Genomic DNA, 23,104 nt, shown 5'->3' on the forward strand with positions numbered 1-23,104 from the left:
CTGATCCCTGTAGAATGACAACCAAACAGGACTTTTAAATTCCTCCAGAAACGAGATAGCAAGTATCCATTGACTCATTGCCACTGTTCTGATGAGCTTTCTTAATGTTTTTCGATGCTACTTGGTCTTGGTACTGTCAAAAGCAGCATCCCTTTTACATTCCAGCACACGGGCGCGCACACACACACACACAGGCGAAAGGAAATGGGTTCTTTTCTGTTTTGACACGCAGAATAGGTGCATATAATATTGATTCTACTGTATGTTTGTTTTTTAAATAGTTACTACAGTTTCTACAGGAATTCTCACAGCAGACTATCTCTAGGACCCATGAAATCAAGAAACAAGTGGATGGACTAATTCGGGAAACTAAAGCCACAGATTGTCGACTACATAATGTCTTCAATGACTTCCTTATGCTGTCTAATACCCAGTTCATTGAGAACGTGAGTTACTTAGTTACATCAGACTTATAAAAAAATAATACTGTTAGAAGGAGCAAGAGTCACTGTGATACTAAGCGACTCATTATTAGGTTCTCTTAAATATTGGTGAAGTAGTGGTTCTTGGAGATTGATGTCCCCCCCCTTTTTATTAGTAAAGTTTATTTTTTTTTCAAGCCTTTGAAAAAACCTAATGATAAAACTTCCTCATATTCCAGTGTTTTCACTGATTTTTAGTTTTGGTGTAGTCAGCAGTTGTGCTGAATTGCATGGCACTCCAACAAGTTTTGTTATGAGCATGCTGTGTAAGGAAAGCCATACACCTGGTCTGATCCTCTGGACACCATCAGGTTATTGATTGTATCCATTATGTCCTGATAAGTTACATTAAAGGCATGTGTGTGTCTACTTGGAATATTCTCAACTAACATTTTGTTATGATGGCTGAACCTATGCCATAGAATCAGCTCTAAACAGATTATTGAGCTTTAACCCAAGTGCTATTTTGTCTATATATTTATCGAATTTCTAGGTGCTAGGTTCTAGGAATACATAGATAAATTAGACAGAGCCCCTCTTTAGAGAAGATCATAATCTTCCATAATAGTGTAATTCCAGAATAAAAAGGAAGCAAGTGTGGCTGGAGCCCAATGACTGTAGGGGAGATTGTTAACAGAGGATGGAGAGGAAGCTTAGTTAAGCTGTTCTGTATTTCTCATAGGGCGGCTAACTTTCTGAGTATCAGTGTTAATTAATCTGTGAAAAGAGAATTAGTAAAGTAGGCTATCTCCTGAGATTGTTAGATGCAAAGTAATAAAAAAAGATTTCAAAAATTGCAAGATTATACAAAGCCCAAGATTTAGGATTGTTAAGAAGAGACTAAATATTGTCATGCAGGTATCTTATGCAGCATGTTTGTACATTTTTAGTAGTTCAGGTTGAAATGCCACTACTAGGCTTTTTGGGGAAGCTGTGTGTAAAATAAAGATCTTAATAAAGGTCTTAAATATCTCTTTACCAGTAGGTTTAAAGTGTAACAAATATTCTAGTCAACTCTGTAGTCATTTTCTGGTTGTCTACACAGAATGTCCATGCTTGGTCCTGAGCATCTTTCCCATTGGAAGAGGCAGTTTACAGGACTCTCATCTCTACTTTACTGGTGTATGCAGCCCCATCACTTTTTCATCATGCTGAATTCCATGTCCTTTTGAATATACCTGTTGCTCTCATTCTGTACCTTTCTTGCTGGATCAGGTGCTTAGCTCTTCTCTGCAGTCAGTGTTGCAGCCCTAGACTGGGCAAGGAATAGAGTTGGGAGGCTTCTTTTGTACCTGATGTGCCTGTAACCACATTGGTACTGGATTGGTACCCGACTGTTACTTTGGGAGTGAGGGGCATCATAAGCTTCTTTTTCTGAATCATAACCTTCAGGTCTTTTTCTTTTCTCTAGCTCTTCTTTTCTGGCCAAGTTTTCTTAGCTTCTGAGTTTCCCATAATCTAGTTTTTGTGGGTGGTTTTTTTGTTTGTTTGTTTTTTTGTTTTTGTTGATTATTTTTTGGTAATAGTTCTTTATTTCTGTTCACTTCTTGGATTCCCTACTTTCCATCCATCTCTCCATCCCCTTAGTCCTTATGCCTCTTCCCCTTCCATTCTGCAGCCAAATTTCCCTTTAGATGTGCCTGTTGCCACTGCCAAATCAAACTGCTTCCCAGACCTCCCTATAATATCACGTGTTAAGTGTTTTTCCATTTGTGGTAGAGCATGATGATGAGTATGGCTAATGCTTAATAAAACTCTGAAATAAACTTCCTGCTGATAATACATTTGGCAGTGATTTGACTTTGCATGTGTTTTCTTCAAACCCAGGCCAGTACTCATGTATTACAATTCTGGCTTAAATGACGGTGCCATTTGGTTTCATGGTAGTTTATTGGAAAGATACCCACAGTCATAGGTTTCTGGGTTTTAGTAATTGACCTAGAGGCAGCTAGTAGATTGCAAACTGCATTACAGTTAGTGAAACTGAAGAGCAATCAGGACTTTCCAGGGCAAGAGAAATTAGTGCCTTTAGTAAAGGCTCAAGAGGGGACTCTGAAGGAGGAGAAATGCTGATTAACAGTGACCAGTGCATCAGTGTGTTATCCGGAGGGAGTACAATTCTTGAAGCTTCATTAATCTGTTAATTTAGGAATTTTGTCCTGAAACATTAAGTGACCTAGTTAATGATTTCTCTAGTAGCACTTCCCATGATTGTAATTTTACATTTATTGATATGATTCCATGTGTTGAACTCCCCTACTAAATCAAACCCCATATTTTTGCTAAATGTTGTATTCCTTGGGCTCAGCATGAGCCTGATATATAAGGACTCAGTGAATATTTGAATGAATTAATGAGAGATCACAAAAGTGAAAAGGACCAGGGCTGTTTATAACATGTTAAGAAATCTCAGCCCCTCATCAGCGTTTTCCCTAATTCCCCACCTTCACCTCTTACCTCATCTCCCCAAATGAGGAAAAGATGCTTTGAGGAGAAATATCAAAGATATTTAACAGTTCTGGGAATGGCTACCTGATTTTAAAATGATCAAAAAACCCATGAAGCTGTGAGTTGGGTGAAACTGGTAAGGGTGAAGGAAGTTAGTGATTTCCTGCTGTGTACTGAGTACTTGAGATGCATGGTCCTGGCACCCTCGAAAGATCCCATGGGTTTTATGTATTTGCTCGTTGGTTTCTTAGATGTCATGTTTGGCTTTCCACAGGCTGCTGATCTCTTGTGAGGTAGTTTTTAATGACAGGCAATAGAAAAAGCAAGGTGTTAGTGCTGTTGAGACCTCAGCATGAAGCTCAACTTTTTAGGTTAAATGGTCTCGCTATTTAAAGTCTGACGTGACCTTGGTAGCTGCCTTGTCTTAAAGTCTCCATTTTAAGATTTATTTACTTTATTTCTTCCTGCCTTTGAAAATTACTCCCCAAATTTCTGGCCTTTATAGAACAATTTTTTTTTAAGTATGGAAAAAGAAGAAGCATCTGAAATTTCAGATGCTAAAGGAGAGCCTCTTAACATTTTGACATGTATATTCCAAGTCCATTTTCCATGCAGACATTGGGCTTTAAGTGTTTTCCTTTCTTGTTATAAAAGTAATGAACACTCACTGTAGGAGAGATTGGCATATATAAAAAGTATTAAAGTGAAAAAATTAAAACTACAGAAATCAGCTATAATTCCACCACCCCAAATTAACCAGCCACTGAACATTTTGGCATATTTCTTTCTAAGAGTATATATGTATGTGTATAACTTTAACCTTTTCTATATATTGGCAGCCTGCATTTTTCTTAATGTTAGTGTATTATTTTATAAACATTTTAACACATCTGTAAGATTTTGTGAACTTAATTTTTATTGTTTTTATTTCATTATGTGCCTATCATTTAACAATCTCCCGATATCAATTTTTTTTAATAAAATATTTCATGTGTCTAGAAAAGAACAGATAATAACCACAAATGCTAATAATATACACTACCTTGCATTAACAGGTTTTAATATTTTGCCATATTTGCTTAAAAGGACCAACTCCCATTTTTTTCCTTAACTCTAAATATTTTGGGTGTGGGCTCCTTTGTATCTCTGCCTTTTTACTCTTCTTACCTGGAGAGTATATCTGTGTGGATGTATGTCAGTGCAGGTATATGTAATATGAGGTAGGGATCTCATTTGGTTCATTTCCATATGACTAACTTTTACTGTGTAGTTCTTTTTTTTGGCTGCGTTGGGTCTTCGTTGCTGCACATGGGTTTTCTCTAGTTGTGGCGAGCGGGGGCTGCTCTTCCTTGTGGTGCGCGGGCTTTTCATTGCTGGCTTCTCTTGTTGCGGAGCACGGGCTCTAGGCACGCGGGCTTCGCTAGTTGTGGCTGGTGGGCTCTAGAGCGCAGACTCAGTAGTTGTTGCACCCAGGCTTAGTTGTTCCGCGGCATGTGGGATCTTCCCGGACCAGGGCTCAAACCCGTGTCCCCTGCACTGGCAGGTGGATTCTTAACCACTGCGCCATCAGGGAAGCCCTATTGTGTAGTTCTTTTCCTCAGTGACTTATATGTATGAATGTGTGTTTTTGTGAATATAAAATCAGGTTTACATGTAATTGTGGGTCTGTCTCTTGCCTCTGTCTTTTATTATGTTTATCTGCCATAGGCAGTATCACAATCTTAAATACCAGAGATTTTCTATTAAGTCCTAATAGGGCAAATCCCTGTGACTTCTTTTTATTCAGAATTGTCATGGTTATCCTTGGCTTTTTTCTTTCCTCTGTGAATTTGAGGATTATCTTGCTAAATTCCCCAGAAAATTCTATTAGCACTTTGATTGGAATTGCATAGAATTACAGATTTGGTGTTTGTGACTTTGCACTATAAATCTGATGCCATGATCATCTTATTGTTTGTATTTATTTTTCTTGGAACTAAATTTCAAGAAGTAGAATTCTTGGGTTAGAAGATACGAACGTTTAAAAATAACATTGTCCAGTCAGATTGGCAGATATTTTTAAAAGGTGGGTAGCATGGTCCCACTGCTGGCAGAAGTCTGGGAAGTAGGCACTTGAATGTGTTGTGGGGACAGTGTGAGTCGCTCCACATTTGTGGCCAGAAATCTGGAGGTAGCTATTAAGTCTAAAAAACAGTTTTGTCCTGTGACTTGGCAATCCTGTTTTTGGGAAGCCTGTAGAAATAAAAGATCCAGGGCCTAAGAATTTGTGTGCATATGTTTACAGCAGTTTATTTACAACAGCAAAAACTGGAAATCTCCTTAATGTTCCCTAATAGAGAATTATTGAATTAATTATAGTCAAGTTCATGCCATAGAATATTGTGCAGATATAAGAAAGATTGAATCAAATCTATTTGCATCCACCTAGAAAGTGGTTTATGTGAATATCAAGTGAAAAAGTAGGGCAGAGGAATGTGTAAAGTATAAGTGCATTTTTATTTAAAAGCAGGAAGAGTGGGAGAACTCTGAATATGTGCATATGTCTGTATATATTTGTGTATGTTTCTATGTGGGAAACATAGAGGAGCACACACCAAGCTTAAATTGGTTATTCTGAGGGTTTGGTTGGAGGTAAGGATGGAACAATTTTTAAACACATCTCTTTCACTTATATCTTTATATTGACTTTTTAATTTTTAATTGACTTATAATTCACATACCATAAAGTTCATCCTTTTAAAAAGTGTACAAGTCAATAGGTATTAGTGTATTCACAAAGTTTTGTAACCATCACCAATATCTAATTCCAGAACATTTTCATCATTGCACTATTTATAATGAGAATGTTTTACTTTGGAAGTTTAAACAACAATGTATAGTTAAAAAAGGAAATTACAGTGAGTTGCCAGAGTGATAGATCTGTTTTGGAAAAGAGAGGCTGCCTGCTCCAGCTGTATGGGTCAGTCCCATGCCTGGCTTTCTGGCAAATCATTGGTAGGCTTGGCCTATCTATTTTCTTATAAATGGGATAATAAAAATTTAGCAACCATTTTAAGCAACAGGATTAAAATAACTTACCTTTAACGTTTCCACTGTGCAAAATGTTAAAGCTCTTGTTACCTAGTAGGTAGGTTCTACCACTTGGTATTCTCATAGCCTCACATTTGAGTACCTGTATCATTGCTCTGTCAGCATTAAGTATTAGATTAAACAAGAAAGTGTGAACACCAATTTCTTATTGTTTTTGTGACTGTGGTCAACAATGAGATTGAAGTTTTTTTCCTCATGTTTCCTAGTCATTTGTGTCGTTTTTTTAAAACTTAATTTTGGGAGAGTTGACTACTGTTCTTTGCTTTTTGCCCTTGACCAGCTGCCTCAGCCATTTGTTGAATAATCATTTCTTCCCCATCTTTGTCTTTTTTAAATTGTGTATTGAATTCTTGCATTGTGATTGATTCCAAATGCTGTTTTGACCATTCCAAACTGAATTTGCTTCCGTATTTAGCGTGTATATGATGAAGAAGTGGAGGAGCCGGTGCTCAAGCCTGAGGCAGAAAAACCAGAACAGGTACTTGCGTTAAATCACTCTTCTGTTGGGCTCCTTTCGAGAAGAAAAGTGGTGGAGATTTGTGATGTGGCTGGTGGAGGGATTGTGGGCAAGGAGATGGACACTGGGGGAAATGGGAAAAGCTGCTCCTGACAGCCCAACAATTGAACTCTTTAGTTTGTGAAATTTAGTGTATTAAGAAATGTATAGATTAAGTTCCTGAATTCTGGCTTAATAGAGCAGAGGTATGCAGAGATTTTCTGTAAAGGACCAGATAATAAATATTTTGTTTGCTGGCCGCATTGACCTATGTTTCTTCGCTTCTTTTTCTTCTCTTCCCCCTCCCCTTCCCCCTCCTCCGTTAAAAATGTAAAAACCTCTCTTACCTTGAGGGCTATAAAAAAAGTAGGCCATGCTGGGCTGTAGTTTGTGAGTTCTTTGAAGATTGTGCTTCCCTATCCTTTCATGACTGCTTTGATTCTTATTCCTACCAGTTTAAAAATGAAAGTAAGATGAAAGCTATATTGCTTGTAACATATGAAGATGTTAGACTAAGAAGGGATATTAGAAACCAGCTACAGTTCTGCCTATTTCTAGCCTTAAAAATTTTTTTTTTAAATCTTTATTTTTAATAGTACTCAGGGATTTGCTAACCATTTAAGTGCTATAGTATCTGGTTATACCAAGTCAGGGTTCAATTTTAAGGTGATAGCTATTTAGTGAATTATTTTTAAAACATCCATTATATATTTATTTCACAGGCATGTTTTTGCACACTTAGTACAATGTTAGCTATTTAACTCAGAATCAAGCATACCAAAGTGCAGAAAAGATGCAGCCAAAACAAAAAAGCTAAATTATAAAGACTTCCACACTTGAGGTAGTATAAAATACTCTTCAGATTTTCCCCTTTGGCTGTCAAAACAACACTGTATGGTTTGGTTCTTTCTGTAATTATGTATCAACTTCTAGAATATTTGTGAGGAGGGGAAATGACACTAAATATATTTTGCAATATTTCTTACAACTGATGACACAGTTGAGTGTATGAGAGCTGCTGTTATAGGAGGTGGAGACCTGTGGAATATTTTGAGCAGGTTGGTGATGTGTACAGAGTTTTGTCGGGGTCGGGGGCATTGTTCTAGGGTGATGTACAGGATAGATTAGAGATGAAACTGACCCTCTCTTGGTTTGAAACAAGTTCATAGAATAATCGTAATTGTCCAGTTATTTTTTTTTTAACTGTAATTGAAAAATGACATCTCTGGCTGGGGTATTTTCTTCTAAGTCTTAGCTCCTAAAATTGTCCAAAGGATCATTAAGCAAGGTTAGTGGGATACAGCCGTGGCAAAGCTAAAAGTCTAGGCCCTTCGTTCCTCCAGTAGCAAGGAGGTGAGGTGCCCCTGGATGTCTTGTGATTTGCCATTCATTATTAAGATTCTTTTACATAGCCTATAAAAGCTGAACCATCACACCATAGTTGTGCTTTTGTTTTTGTAGATGATGAACCCGGAGCTCCAGGACCTTACGTAGTTCGATGTGTGTTCAACGCATAGACAAACTTGGGATTTACCACTCCAAAGTCTGTGTTGAGGCATTCAGCAGAATCTGACTTTTAACGTTTTTAATTGTTTAACATTTTAAATTGTTAAGAATTTAACATTTTTAATTAAAATTTGGGGGTTTTTTTGGAGCATGAGTCTAGGCTTTAGCAAACATTCCCCGTGTTTTATTAGGGTGGTATCGATATACTGGAGATCTTACTGAACAGTATTTTTTCCTAGGAAAAGACCCGGGAACAGAAAGAAGTAGATCTGATTCCTAAAGTTCAGGAGGCTGTGAACTACGGTTTACAAGTGTTGGACAGTGCATTTGAGCAACTAGATATAAAAGCAGGAAACTCAGACTCTGAAGAAGATGATGCTAATGAGCGGGTGGAATTGATCCTTGAGCCAAAGGTAAAGACATTCAGTTGAAATATTTATTGTCATACCTGTTGTGTTTTGGGTACTTTACTTGGGCACAGAATTGGTAAGACATGGACTTCACTTCTAGGAAGTGAGGATATCACTTAGCAGTCTCATACTGACTGCATCGATCAGAAAGAGTTGCTGTACACAAGCGTCGATTGAGCACTTACTAGGTACCAGCATGCCAAGTTGGGGGAGTACAAAGGTGCAGGACATGGTTCCTACTCTCAGGATGCTTATTACAGCAGTACCAGATGGTGCGACAGAGGAGGCTTTACAAGAGTCACCATCATAAGTGCTCTGACTTCTAGCTGGGGAAATTAGGGTGAAGATGAGATCTGAATTGGGTTTTGAAGGATGAGGAGGCTCATGAGAGGTAGGGATTGTTGGGAACCTGACATTCTGCAGCTTGCACTAAGAGGGAACCTCCAAAGTGTTGAAAGACATGTGGGTTGTTCCCAGGTTTTGGCCAATATGAATAAAGCTGCTATGAGTGTTCACGAAGAAACTATTAGCAGATGTTTATTGCTTTACTGTTACTTTCTCTCAGGCTCAGTAGTAAACACAGGAGGTTGCCTTACTGATTTTGAGAGTCCTTGTGACACATAAGTGCCTTGTGAATTGAAACATGCTGCAAAACCAGTCTCTTCTAGTCCTTCATTTCACTGCACATTTCTCTTCCGATTTGAGCTTATAGCGCCAAGTTGGGGCGAATCCTTTAACCGTGATATGCTCGCCGGCTTGCTTTTTCACCATAGGGATTTGGAAGTCAGCAGCAGACCCTGGGAAATGTGTTGCCTGGGCCACACTTGCTACTTCCAAGTCACACACCACTTTCTCTGTTACAGGAGGACTTTGGAAACAAGCCTCCTAAGCCAGTGAACAATTAGCTCAATTAGCACTTCCATTTCTTTGCACTAAATTGGTTGCTGTTGTATCTTTTACAGTAACCTTCCCAAGCTTTCTGTCATTGGTGAAGCATCAGAATTGTTCTTCCCTGCACCCAGGTTCTTTTCTATAGGGAGGAGATATTAAGGCCAAAGGGCCATGCCTCACTGTGAAGGTGGGAGGTTGCCCCAGGGTGGAGTGCTTTCTTTTCTATTTTTTTTTTTTAGGTCTTTTACCTCCTTAGGTACGTTTATTCCTACGTATTTTATTCTTTATGTTGCCATGGTGAATGGGATTGTTTCCTTAATTTCTCTTTCTGATCTTTCGTTGTTAGTGTATAGGAATGCAAGAGATTTCTGTGCATTAATTTTGTATCCTGCAACTTTACCAAATTCATTGATTAGCTCTAGTAGTTTTCTGGTGGCATCTTTAGGATTATCTATGTATAGTATCATGTTATCTGCAAACAGTGACAGTTTTACTTCTTCCTTTTTTTTTTTTAATTAATTAATTTTATTTATTTATTTTTGGCTGTGTTGGGTCTTCGTTGCTGTGCACGGGCTTTCTCTAATTGTGGCGAGCGGGGGCTACTCTTCGTTGCGGTGCGCAGGCTTCCCATTGTGGTGGCTTCTCTTGTTGTGGAGCACGGGGTCTAGGCATGCGGGCTTCAGTAGTTGTGGCATGCAGGCTCAATAGTTGTGGCTCACGGGCTCTAGAGCACAGGCTCAGTAGTTGTGGCGCATGGGCTTAGTTGCTTCGCGGCATGTGGGATCTTCCCGGACCAGGGCTCGAACCCGTGTCCCCTGCATTGGCAGGCGGATTCTCAACCACTTTGCCACCAGAAAAGCCCTTTACTTCTTCTTTTGGAGTGCTTTCTTAACTCTAAATTTTTGATGTGTGTGATGGCCTTCAGTGGAAGGATCTCCAACATGTACTATTCTGTAGACAGTATCCTTCATTTTGTTTTGTTGTTTTATCATCTGGTCTTATTTTACCAATTTCACTTCTCTAAATTCTGCAGTGTGAACCTCTGGGGCATATTATTATTCTCTTCTTTGGGTTATTTTTTTCTGCTGGGTAGTTCTCATCAGTCCGTTGGAAACATTCCTTTAGTTAATTATGTTGACTGTAAATATTCACCCAGTTGCCACTCTTGTTTCTTTTCATCTAGCCCATGCTTTATGTTCTGTGTTCCTGCCTCTCTGCCTTGATGAAGTGTGAAGGAGTCCTCCTCCATTACCTTCCTTTGTGCCTTTCTTGTGTCCTGTTTGTACACACGTCCCCCTACCCACCTGCCTTCTCAAGTCATAAAACCGTTTGGGTTATTTCCTCAGTGTGCTTCTCCAAATTTAGGACTTGGATCTTGAGATTGATTGATTGGTTGATTTTTACTCACCAGAGTTGAATTTTAGGGGAGGAAGATAGGTTACCATCATCAAAGGTTGCCAGAATTTCCTGTTTCTTTCCTTGTTCCTCCTCCTTTTGGACGTATTACTATGAAGTTGTGCCCCTTTCCTTGTTTGGTTACTGCTAGTAAACTTTTTGCAAGCCTTTGTCATTTTTGTTAATAAGGCACTTGAGAAGGGAGATTCTATGTGATTCAGCTTTACTTTGCCATCTTTACCTAGGATTTAACTTTTTTTTAGTCAGTGATTTAAAAAAAAAATCCTGCTGTGTTTCTTATTCTCCACTTTCATTATGTAACTTTTGGGCGGTAGTCAGATGGAACAAGATGTCAAATGGAATACCTAATTTTATTTTCAACCTAAATATTTAATGGCTTATTCCCTTTCATTGTTTACAGGATCTATACATTGACCGTCCTTTGCCTTATTTAATTGGGTCAAAGCTATTCATGGAGCAGGAAGATGTAGGTCTTGGAGAGCTATCTAGTGAAGGTACTCTTTTGCACCAAATATTTTTGTTGCTTTTAACATTTATATCTTAACTTTTTATTTTAAAATAATTTCAGACTTTACATTAAAGTTATAAGACTAGTAGAGAGAGCGCCCACATACTGTTTACCCAGGTTTACCATTTGTGAACATTTCACCACATTTGTTTTATCATTCTCTCTATATATACATAATATTTTTTTCTGAACCTGTTTGGGAGACATCATGCAGACGTCATGCCCTCTTACTTCTCCGTACGGTTGGCAGTCTGTATCCATGGGTTTTTGCATCTATGTATTCAACCAACCTGGATTGAAAATATTTGGGAATAAAAAATTCCAGAAAGTCCCAAAAGCAAAACTTAAATTTGCCACGCACAGGCAGCTATTTACACAGCATTTATTTACATTGTATTTACAACTATTTATGTATCATTTACATTGTATGAGGTATTATAAGTAATCTGAAGATGATTTAAGGCTGTATACAGGAGAAGGATGTGGGAAGGTGTGTGTGTAGGTTATATGCAGACTACGCCATCTTGGTATCTCTGTGTGTGTGTGTGTGTGTGTGTGTGTGTTGGGGAAAGGGGGTCCTGGAACCAGTCCCTCAAGGGACAACTGTACTTCTGTGTGTGTTTTCTAAGAATAAGAACTTTCTCTTATAGCTGCATATTCTGCATATTCATTTGCACATGTCATCTTGGTTGGACATGTCTACTGGGCTTTGATGTGAGGCTTTTAATATGTCTATCCTGTTTATTGATAGAAAAATTATCAAAGTGGTTGAATCCTGTGAGACTTGGCAAGTATGTACAAATCAAATATACTTGACTTTTCAACCTCTTCTTTCGATGTAACTTTTATATGAAATAAAGTCACCAGTTGACTGTTCTCCAACAGCAGCAACAAAAAGTATAATTATCAGAGTGAGGAAATTTTAACTGGATGTACTACTAGCTAATACTCAGTCATATTCAAATTTTGCCAGTTGTCCCAATAATGTTCTTTACAGTCTCTCTTTTTCTCTGGTTCAGAATCCAGTCCACTCACTGCATTTAGTTGTCAAATCTCTCTAGTCTTCTTTCAATCTGATACCATTTCTCAGCCTTTTTTTGCTTTTTACAACCTCAACATCTTCGAGGAGTGCAAACCAGTTTTTTCTTTGTAACGAATATATATTTTTTTGTAACTAATAGGTATCTTGTGGGGTGATACTTTGAGGCTATGTAAATGTTCCATTCCTCACTATAGTGAAGATACTTTTAATTCCAGTTAATGGGTATAGATGGTTTTATCAAAATCTTTAGATACTGATGTATGGTGGTTTGTGATCTTGAAAAGGAACTAAGGATCTTTTCTTATGAATATTGGCGATAACCTTTATCTTTCTTCTTACCAGAAGGTTCAGTAGGCAGCGATCGTGGTAGTATTGCGGACAGTGAAGAAGAGAATGAAGAAGAGGTAAGGGCTTTCTGGTGTGTCCAGGTCATTGTGGGCAGGAAACTTAGGGTGTGTTTAGTGGGCTAAATAAATAGCGTATTTGTGAATTAGCAGTTTGTTTACATAAATCTTTTAATAGTGACAGAAGCCATATTCTGAAGTTTTTCCCCTTGGGGTGGGAGTTCCTTTTTGTCTTGTATACAAAAACCAAGGAAAACTGCTTTAATCTCTTTTACCATTACCCTCCCACCGCCCCACCAAATTCTCTTCTTGCCAATATATTTTGAGGGCGGCAGCTTAGATATTTTGGTGGAACCTCTGCTTGAGATACAGTCTTTGAGTAAGTTCTATCTTTGAGTAATTCCAGGGAAAAAGTCCACATTTAAAACTTTCTTTTACTATAAAGACTTTGTAGACCAGAAGGATGCTGAAAGCATCCACTTACATGTTAGCTTTGCTGCTGCCTCTGGCATCTTCATACCCACAGAGCATGATCTGACTCCCTTCTCTACGGTCTCAGGGTCTGTGGGCCTTGGCCACTGTTGTATCTGGGGTTGTTCCTTTAAATGGAATACTCATTATTGCAAAGGGCAGAAACCCTTTGAAGGATAGTCCCTGAGTGTTGATTTATAAACGGAGACAGCTTTGTATGTGTGCTCCTCTCTTCTCTGTCTCCACAGTCTCCGTTTCCTGTCCTCCTCCCTCCAGCCCTCCCAACAAAAAAAACCTAATAGTAGGAAATAAACTTTTCTAAAATAACCTTGCTGTATAACTGATTGTCTTTAGCTAAATCCTTTGCTTTTAGCCATTGAAGCAACTCTTTACCTCATTGCTCATATTAAATACTCATGTTCCCTTCTTGGGCCTGATGAAGTAATTATCCTACTTAGAGGGAAAATAGAAAATGTAGTCCAAAATGTAAAATAATGCAAACCAACTTTTGATAATTTAGTTAATTAAATGTGCAACTCTTACTTTAAATCCAAAGGTTAGAGATGATAAGGCAGATCAATATGAACAAATAAGAGAGGTTTAAATGAATCACAGAAATGACATGTTAACTGGAATAGTCCTTGGCGACATTGCCAACTCTCCACCTTATTTGCACCTTGATACTTCAGGTGACCAGTAGTCGGTACAGAGAGACCCAGTGTTGGCTACCCGAGAGACTTAGACCCGAGATCATTTCTGTGCTTCCAAGTAAAGCCTGTGTTAACAAAAAAGCCTCTTTCTTTTCCTCCTAAAGGAGTCAGATGAAGATTTTGCCAATCATAGTGACAATGATCAAAACCGGGTAAGATGCATATGTTGAAGTGACTTAAATTTTAATTGAAGCATAGCATTTATACTAAATCTATACTAAAATTACTTTTGAATGACTTACGGGAAAGTAAGGATTTATTCATGTTTACAACTATTCATGTTTCCTTCAAATGTTTCATGTTTTTAGGCTAACTACCCTCGTATATTTTTTCTCATTTGCTTTATATTTTATCTTCATTTTCCTTAGACAACAAAGAAGTAAGAAACGAAATTGAGAAACGGAGCCTATAAAACAAGGCCTGATTACCCAAACTTAATTTTTCACATGAACACACCTTTCCTGTTTTAAAATTTGAGACAATATAGCAGTAAGGCTAAGGAACACTCCAAAAATGGAAATCTTATTATCCTACTGTCTTAGCACTGTTGTCTTAATTTTTGTATATCCTTCTAAGGACATATTCTTTTCATAACATGCATAGTTTATTTTCTGTTATTTTATATTAACATGTCACAAGTGTTTCCTTGACATTTTAAATAGTCTTTGTAATTTGCTTTGTAAACTTCTATATTTTTTTTAACATACATATGTAATACTGTTGTAGTCTTTAAATGTGTATGGGAAATAGTTTATTTTTAAATTTTAATTTTTGACATAATGCTGCATTCAGTGTTTTCATACATAAAAATCCTTTCCTTCTGTGAACTCTTTCCTTAGGAATTAGGTGGTGTAGAGTTACTTGATACTACTGTCTAATGGACATTCAGATTAACAGATCATGCATAATGATTTTCCCAGAATCTCATCAGCCCTGGGATTATGATTTTTGCTACCATAGTACATGTACAGTGGTATATTGAGATGATCCCAATTTGCATTTCACTTTCCTAATTTGGAAATATTTTTTCACAAAAATTTCCAATTATCAAATGAAAGATTTAGCACTTTTTGGTTATTACTTGTATTTTTTTCAGTTGTATTCACAAATGTGGCTCATCTTTATAATTTCAATAATCCTTCTGTACAGTGTATTTATTTCTATGGAATTTACTGTTAAGATCTGTAAATTCAGACAGTTTTTTAAAAATTAATTAATTAATTAATTTTGGTTGCACCGGGTCTTAGTTGCAGCACACAGGATCTTCATTGCAGCATGTTTAGTAGTGGCATGCGGGCTTCTTAGTTGCAGCATGCATGTGGGATCTAGTTCCCTGATTAGGGATTGAACCTGGGTCCCCTGCATTGGGAGCACGGAGTGTTACCCACTGGACCACCAGCGAAGTCCCTGGACAGTTTTTCAAATAATACAGTGTGGTGATTAAAAGCATTGGTGGAACCATTTGTTTGTATTGTTAAAGATAGATTTGCTGTGTGTGCCACTGCTAACCTCAGAGTTCTAAGGATTAAATTAGTTTAAAAAGTGCTTTTAGCATAGTGCCTGGCACAGTTTATTGATTTCCATGTTAAAAAAAATTTTTTTTAATTATACAATTTTTACATACCAGTGGCTGCCTTTCTAAAAAGTTAGAACTTAACACATAAGACTAGGTTTGAGTCATCCAATCCTCATCGCCTCACAGTCTCCAGAAGTAACTGGTGTTATCATCTGGGAGTGCATATTCCAAGTGTTGTTCTTTGCTTTCACAAATATGTCTGTGTTCATAGAAATGGTGTAGTATATGTGTCAGGGAGTGGTCAGGATATCATTCTGGGTTTATCATTCACTGTTTTGGCACTTGATTGGCCTTGGATGTCTCTCCAATTGTTACAGCTTATTCCTTTTAACTATTAGTATTTTTATTAAGATAAGACTATACTTATTTAGCTTATTCATTTCTCTAGTGGTAGACATTTTTATTATTTCAGTCTTTTGCTATTGCACTGAAAATAAACCTTCTGTGTTACTTGTTCTAGCACATTTACTGCTTCATAACTTTTGGTGCATTATTTGTTGTTCCCAATTTGAAGGAGAAGTCTAAAGGCTAAGTGGCAGTATCTCTTTTTCAGCTTGATGACTGTATCTAATAGTTTTAATCTGGTGGTTTATACTCTTAGCACACTGCACAAATGAGTGATGAAGAAGAGGATGATGATGGTTGTGACATTTTCGCTGACTCTGAGAAGGAGGAGGAAGATACTGAGGACATTGAAGAGAATTCCAGACCTGTAAGAAAGACTATAGTTGCTATCGCTTGGCAAGGTTTTAGAAATGGTACCTAGTACTCATTCCTTTTATTGTCATTTATATTTGTAACCGTCTCATTTTGCATCATATTTGTAATTTCATTTACACTTTTGGAAATAATGGTTGAGCATCCCAAGTTGCCTTACAAGTACCACTTTCTTCTCCAAATGTTAAGATTTTACAAGTTAGATCATTCAAAATATATTCAGTTTCAGAGTTTTAAGATCCTAATACTACCCCCCACCCAAGCACTTCATGGTAGTTTTCTTATCTAGATCTAGATAAGAAAACTACCATGTATTATAGTGAAGTATAAAAAAATAAGGAAATAAAGACATCTCCCTTTGAAGGAGCACTGAGTCTTCTTTCTCAGGTGATCTGTATAGGGTGCATGTGTTTACATTTATTTAGTTAAACCTTATTTTCCCATCAGTTCAATTTCTTTGCCATTGTTTACGTAGTTTTGTTAGGTGTCCAAAAGTAAACTGTACTAGTTTGTTACAAAAAATGTTACAAAAAGGTGATTCTTTTGGTCTTCTCTGCCTGTAGAAAAAAAGTAGACCTACATCATTTGCTGATGAGCTGGCAGCTCGGATCAAAGGGGATGCTGCAAGCCGGATGGAAGAGGAGCAAACAGGTATGAGCTAAAGGGGCACCCCCCAAGCTGCCACCGATATGAGCTAAAGGGGCAGTGGGGAAGTGTAGGACCCTCTGCTGGGCTTCACTGAGTGTAGATTTCCTTGTTTAATTACTAAGGCGCAAGAGGCTTAAATTGTAGTTCTTATCTTTTTTGGCTTATAGACTCTTTGATAACTGAACACTGTGGACCCCCACCCCCAGCCCATCTCCCAAAAAATGCACATATGTGCACCTATATATGCAGTTTCATGGGATTAATGGGTACCACAGAGAACCATGGGCCCCAGATGAAGAATCCTTGGCTTAATATTTACTCCTATATTTTATTTTGACTAGATAAAAATGTACCATACACTATATTCTAATGATTTAACAGAGTGGAAAGATGTCAGAAGAAGTCTTTCAGCAAGTGCAGTCCTGTTATGCACGTGACCCTGGTATGGTAGCTGAAGCTTTCTGCCTTAAAAAGAGGCACTTTTGAGTGTCTGCTCTGGGTAAGGCACCGAGAGGGGTGCTCAGGTGGAGCTGAGATACAAAGTTGAATGTCTTGCTCTTAGCTTAGGAGTTGTGAGGATGGCAGATGTGTGTGAAGAATCAGTTGGTAAATACTAAGGGTGGACTGAATATTGTTCAAACTGTGAAATATTCTTCAAGCCTTATCCCCAGGGGAAACAAAACCTCAGAAGACATTGAAAGAGAAGAAGGAAAGGAGAACTCCCTCAGATGGTAAGCCTTTCCCCTCAATTCTCTTGTTTTAGGAGGCTCTTGACTCGGGAATGGGAATATTGCTTATGTGATCTGTAGAAGTGCCTCTTTAAGTGCTGACAAATGAGGTCTGTCTCTGTACACTTTTTGAAAGCATTTGAGAGCATGCTTTTGGGGTGTGGGGAGAACTGAGTGTGGAGTTAAAATGCTTTAAAGATTTGAATTACTAGATTTTATAGGGATCATTAGCTGTCTTTCTAGACTTCTGTAGATGTTTAGAAACTAGGGAGCTCTAGCATTTGTTTTCAATAAGAAATATTATATCAGACCCTTTAACATTCAGTGGTAATGTCCATTATGTTTCCACCTTGGGACTGTGTCAATCTGCAGCTCTCTCTTCAGTCTACCTTTCTGTCCCTCAAATTCTGGTGGAATAGGTCTTGAATGGCAATCGAAGCATAGACTTGCTTCAGAAGAAATTTAGATGAAAGTAATTGCCTGCAGAGTTTGCCTTGCCCCAGACACTTACAGACTTGAGAGTGGGAAACCAAAGAGCATTTTAAGAGATTCAGTGAACTGTTTAATGAGTTTTTGTCTGAAGGTCCTGAGACTGCCAGCCTTCAAGTAGTCCTTGTTTCATATGGTTAGATAAACTCTATGCCAGTTTTGGAGGTGTTATAAAGGTTAATCCCCAGAACTGGGGTTCTAAACCCATCTTTAATTCTCCCTGAAAAACATTTCTTTCTGTTTGCTAGATGAAGAAGATAACTTATTCGCACCCCCCAAGCTGACAGATGAAGACTTCTCACCATTTGGTTCTAGAGGTGGCCTGTTCAGCGGAGGGAAGGGACTTTTTGATGATGAGGATGAGGAGGTGAGCCAGCGGGAATAGCGAAGCTCTCCATAGCTGTGTCACGTGTCCACAAGGAAGAAATACAGTTAGTTCCTTTAGTAAGGAAAGGATGGCTTCTTAGTTGGAAGTTGCTTCTACTTTCATATTTTAGGAGATTTTGAACTAAGAATCACAAAATGAGGGAATACTGTATCATGATGCCCTTTGTTAAATAGGGAGAGGATGTGAGAGTGTTAATAGTGGAAAATTTACTTGGTTAAGTGATTGTTTCTTACCTTGTCTTTTGTCTTTTTCCACGTTTGTATTTAATTCTTGGGCAGACCTAAATTATTTCAGGGTCTGATTTTGTCATAGTCTTCACTTTGGAACTGATTTTCTGACAGAACAGTAAATATGTAGCTTTAAACTTCACACGGCACTTTTCTTTAGAAACCTTTACTGCAGCTCCATTTTCCTCTGCTATTTTGAACTGTGTTGTATACTTTATTACAAGCAGAGTGACCTCTTCATGGATGCCCCTCAGGATCGGGGAGCTCGAGCCTCTGTTAATGAAGGTGAGCGTGGATTGATGCTGCCTGTGCTTCTTCATGCACAGATTTCCAGACCTGGTTACTTCCCATCAGGAGATGGAACCCCTGAAGTTCTTCCCAAACCTTGTTTCTCTGTTAGGCAGGAAGCTGTTGTGTTCGCCTTGATCTAGTTAAAAGCTGTTCATTTGTACTAATTCATGTATTGGAAAAAACAAAAAGTACCATCTGTAAACCCACATCACAATTTTGTCTCTTTAGAGAATTCACAGTCAACCAGCGAAAGCACTCTAGCAGTGTTGAGGATATTTTAATTTAATCAAGTTTAGTTCAAAAAAACTTTTCTGAAATTCTGCACATAAGTTGGAGATCAGTAATTCCTCAGCCCAGTGTGCATTAGAATAATTTGTGGAATTTTTAAAAAGCATCCATAAGCTATTTAAAAACTTAAAAATTTTATTCCATTAGGTCTGTGATAGTTCTTGGGAATTGGGAATGAGTTATTTTAAGCGACTTGGTCTCCCCAGGCCACAAGTTGTCAGATTTTAGACGTATTATGATGCTGGCTGACCTGATTGTCTTGAGGTTCCTGCTCTCCACTTTTTGGCATCTGTGGCTTGCCTAGTTTCTTGCTTTCCTGTTTTTGTCTTCATTTCTGTCACTGACGTCTCCGATATTTTGCTCTTCTTTTTTTTTTTTTTTAATAGATTTTATTTATTTATTTATTCATGGCTGCGTTGGGTCTTCGTTGCTGCGCGTGGGCTTTCTCTAGTTGCGGCTAGCGGGGGCTACTCTTCGTTGTGGTGCACAGGCTTCTCATTGCGATGGCTTCTCTTGTTGCGGAGCACAGGCTGTAGGCACGTGGGCTTCAGTAGTGGTGGCTTGCAGGCTCTAGAGCGCAGGCTCAGTAGTTGTGGTACATGGGCTTAGTTGCTCCACGGCATGTGGGATCTTCCCGGACCAGGGCTCAAACCCGTGTCCCCTGCATTGGGAGGCGGCGTCTTAACCACTGCGCCACCAGGGAAGCCCATTGCTGTTCTTTTTTACTTGGTTATTCTCATCAAACTGGACTGGATGGAGTCGGAACTGTTGAGCCCTGCTTGCTCTGTCCCTGCCTCCCCCATTTGTGCTCTACATCTTTCTTGGCCTCCGCAGCCAACCCCAGTGTTATAGCCTGCCCAGAGTCAGTGGTCTTCCATGGGAGTCACAGCCTAGATTGATTTAATACCAAAAAAAAAAGTCATGACATTGGTAGAGAGGACGCTACTAAGGAATTTTAAAATGGCTCTTTTAGGAAAAATCAGTTAAAAAAAATTTTTTTTTATTGGGGTATAGTTGTTTTACAGTGTTGTGTTAGTTTCTACCGTACAGTGAAGTGGAGTTCCCTGTGCTATACAGTAGGTCCTCATTAGTTATCTATTTTATGCATATTAGTGTATATACATCAGTCCCAATCTCCCAATTCATCCCACTCCTGCCTTTCCCCACTTGGTGTTCATATGTTTGTTCTCTACGTCTGTGTGTCTATTTCTGCCTTGCAAATGGGTTCATCTGTACCATTTTTCTAGATTCCACATACGTGCGTTAATATATGATATTTGTTTTTAGGAAAAATTAGTTTTAAAATTCTCCTATTAGCTGTGTATTGTATTGCACATATTTTAGGAAGGTGCATTTAACAAGGAAAGTTGTTTTCTCTGTTGAAATGTTATCTCTTTGTTTCTCATTTTAGCATCTTCATCCTCCAAACCTGGAAAGAAAATCCCAGCAGGAGCTGTTTCTGTATTTTTAGGTATCATAACTTAGAGTTTGTTTTTAAAAACTATATAACTGTTGTTTTGTCACTTTTAAGATTGTCATCTTCAAAGGACTGACTGGGGAGGAGAGTATGAAGAACTTCTGTGGGCATCGAAGAGTGAGAGCTCACTTAACCTGTGTTAGCTCATATTCCCTTAGAAATCAGTGGCCTTGGACTTTTTTCGGTCTGAGTGATCAGTTTATTCTGCATTGTGGGACATTCTGTATCAGTAAAGGATGGAGGTTGTTGGGTCCTGTTAATGTGTTCTGTGGATGAACTGAAACTACAAGTTCTTGGTGGTGGTACTGTTCTTTTTTTCCCCTCCTGTAAAGTCAGGAAGTGCACCCACCCTGGCTTACAGCTGGTTTGTCCTGTCCCTCCACCCACAGGGGACACTGATGTGCTTGGTGCCACCTGTGCTCCGTCACTGAAGGAGGCCCAGAAGCCCGAGCAGCCCACTCCAGGGAAAAGCTCGTACCTCCCAGCACCTGCTGGCCTCTTCGATGATGACGACGACGATGATGACTTTTTTGCAGCATCCCATAGCAAACCTCCCAAGACAGGTACTGCTCCATCCTCTGTTTCTGGGAATTTAGCCAAATAAGGAATGTTGACCTAGGGGAGTTCCCTGGTGGTCTAGTGGTTGGGATTCCAGGCTTTCATTGCTGTGGCCCGGGTTCAATCCCTGGTCAGGGAACTGAGATCCTACAAGCCGTGTGGTGCAGGCAGAGGAAAAAAAAAAAAAAGAAAAGAAAAAAAAATGTTGACCTAAAAAGGCATGAAGTTCATCTAGTTCCTTTTCTCTCTGCAGTGCCAGGATCCCTCCTCAAGCATTCCTGTCAGAGTTGTCTCATCTCTACTTAGATAGTTATGGTGCCTTGGAGGTCCGTATTTTATGGACCAATTTTTCCTGCTTTGGAAACTAATTACTAGGATTATCTTTCTTGTTTAGAGAGAAATCTGTTCCCCTCTAATATCTGCCCAAGATGCTAGTTTTGACCTTTTCAGTTAGAGAGAAAGTTTTAATCACACTTCCTTCCAGAGTCCTTAGGAAAATACCTGAGCATGAGCAGAATGTTCATGCTGGCTGTTCAGTTCGCAGCTTCTCCGCTCTGTGCCAGAAAGCCCAGGTGACCTTGACTTTCTCTTCTGTAACAGGGTTTTTAGCTCTTTGGCCACTTTGGCACTCTCCTTTCTTCTCCCCTCAGATTTCAGCCAGCTTGTTCATGAAGTCACTCCTCTGAATCAGCTGTTATTTAATGAGCAGATGTCTCTCCCAGGACTCTTGTCAAAATGCAGATTCCGATTCACTGGGTTTAGGGCGGGGCCTGCGATTCTGCATTTCTGACAGGCTCCCTGGTGGGCAGAGATTGCTTGTCCATGGGTTGCACTTGGAGTAGCAAAGGATTGGGTTTATTGGTTGTCTTTCTAGAAAAGAAGGGTAGACCACTGAGGTGCACACAGCTTCCAGCAACATGAGCAACAAAGGGCTTTTTCTCCTAAGGACTAGGTGGACCAGGAAGCATCGAGAAGCAGGGTCTCTGGACTTAGCTCCTTTTCCAGCAGTAGGTGTGAAAGTGAGGACAGCAGCAGAAATGCGAGGGAAGTAATAGCCTGGTTTTAGGAAGAGTGCAAACTGGACACATACTACGCTTACATCTAGGCCGACTGAAATGACAGTGAATAAAGGGAGTAAGTGCCTCTTGGGGCTTGGAAGGGCTCTCACTTGGTGGGATTAACTGATTTGGAATCACAAGTAAGTTGGTGCCGCTTTCCTTGACAGCTGCTGTTCTCCTGGGACATTCGTGAGTCAGTGCCCTACTTCAGTGACACACACTTCATTCAGAGCAGCAATGCTTGTGGTAGCGAAAGGTTGGAATCCCCCCCCAAATATTCATCAGTAGGGTAAATTATGGTCCTTCCATTCAGTGGAATTTTGTGAAACTGTGAGAAAGAATGAGTTTTATGTGTGTTGACATGGGAAGAGATACCCTAGGTACATTGAGTGAAAAATGCAAATCATAAGACACATTCTTCAAATTGTGTTATCATTTATAGCCATATTTGTGAATAACTGGAGTTAACATGTTAGTATATCTTTTGTGGAAATTAGAAGCATGTATGTCAAACTGTTCCTGCTGACCTTGTTTGGGTGGGCAGGTGGGCTTATGTGGGAGGTTTCAGTTTTTGCTTTTATATGACTCTGTATAGTGTGACTTTTTTTTTTTAATTTTAAAAAAAGATTATTTATTTTTATTATTTATTTATTTATTATTTATTTTTGACTGGGTTGGGTCTTAGTTGCGGCATGTGGGATCTTCATTGAGGCATGCGGGATCTTTTGTTGCGGCGCACAGGCTTCTCTCTAGTTGTGGCATGCAGGTTTTCTCTTCTCTAGTTGTGGCACGCAGGCTCCAGGGCATGTGGGCTCTGTAGTTGTGGCGCATGGGCTCCAGGGCAC

At 39.0% G+C, this 23,104-nt stretch overlaps 1 protein-coding gene across 11 annotated transcripts in view; it reads left to right on the top strand.

Moving 5' to 3' along the window:
* Nucleotides 1-23,104, top strand: part of WASHC2A (WASH complex subunit 2A) — a 56,240-nt gene that overhangs the window by 822 nt on the left and 32,314 nt on the right. For 5 of the 11 annotated variants that reach the window (XM_068548057.1, XM_068548065.1, XM_068548061.1 and 2 more), the window contains exons 3-15: nucleotides 282-446; nucleotides 6,436-6,498; nucleotides 8,262-8,435; nucleotides 11,140-11,233; nucleotides 12,632-12,693; nucleotides 13,919-13,966; nucleotides 15,992-16,102; nucleotides 16,671-16,758; nucleotides 17,415-17,486; nucleotides 18,221-18,339; nucleotides 18,812-18,872; nucleotides 20,578-20,637; nucleotides 21,033-21,206. In XM_068548057.1, coding sequence (XP_068404158.1) covers nucleotides 282-446; nucleotides 6,436-6,498; nucleotides 8,262-8,435; nucleotides 11,140-11,233; nucleotides 12,632-12,693; nucleotides 13,919-13,966; nucleotides 15,992-16,102; nucleotides 16,671-16,758; nucleotides 17,415-17,486; nucleotides 18,221-18,339; nucleotides 18,812-18,872; nucleotides 20,578-20,637; nucleotides 21,033-21,206 — 1,291 coding nt within the window. The remainder of the gene's footprint in view (nucleotides 1-281; nucleotides 447-6,435; nucleotides 6,499-8,261; nucleotides 8,436-11,139; nucleotides 11,234-12,631; nucleotides 12,694-13,918; nucleotides 13,967-15,991; nucleotides 16,103-16,670; nucleotides 16,759-17,414; nucleotides 17,487-18,220; nucleotides 18,340-18,811; nucleotides 18,873-20,577; nucleotides 20,638-21,032; nucleotides 21,207-23,104) is intronic. The other 6 variants (XM_068548058.1, XM_068548063.1, XM_068548067.1 and 3 more) reach the window with 3 other exon arrangements.

This window comes from Eschrichtius robustus, chromosome 7 (assembly GCF_028021215.1).
Source record: "Eschrichtius robustus isolate mEscRob2 chromosome 7, mEscRob2.pri, whole genome shotgun sequence".
Lineage (NCBI taxonomy): Eukaryota > Metazoa > Chordata > Mammalia > Artiodactyla > Eschrichtiidae > Eschrichtius > Eschrichtius robustus.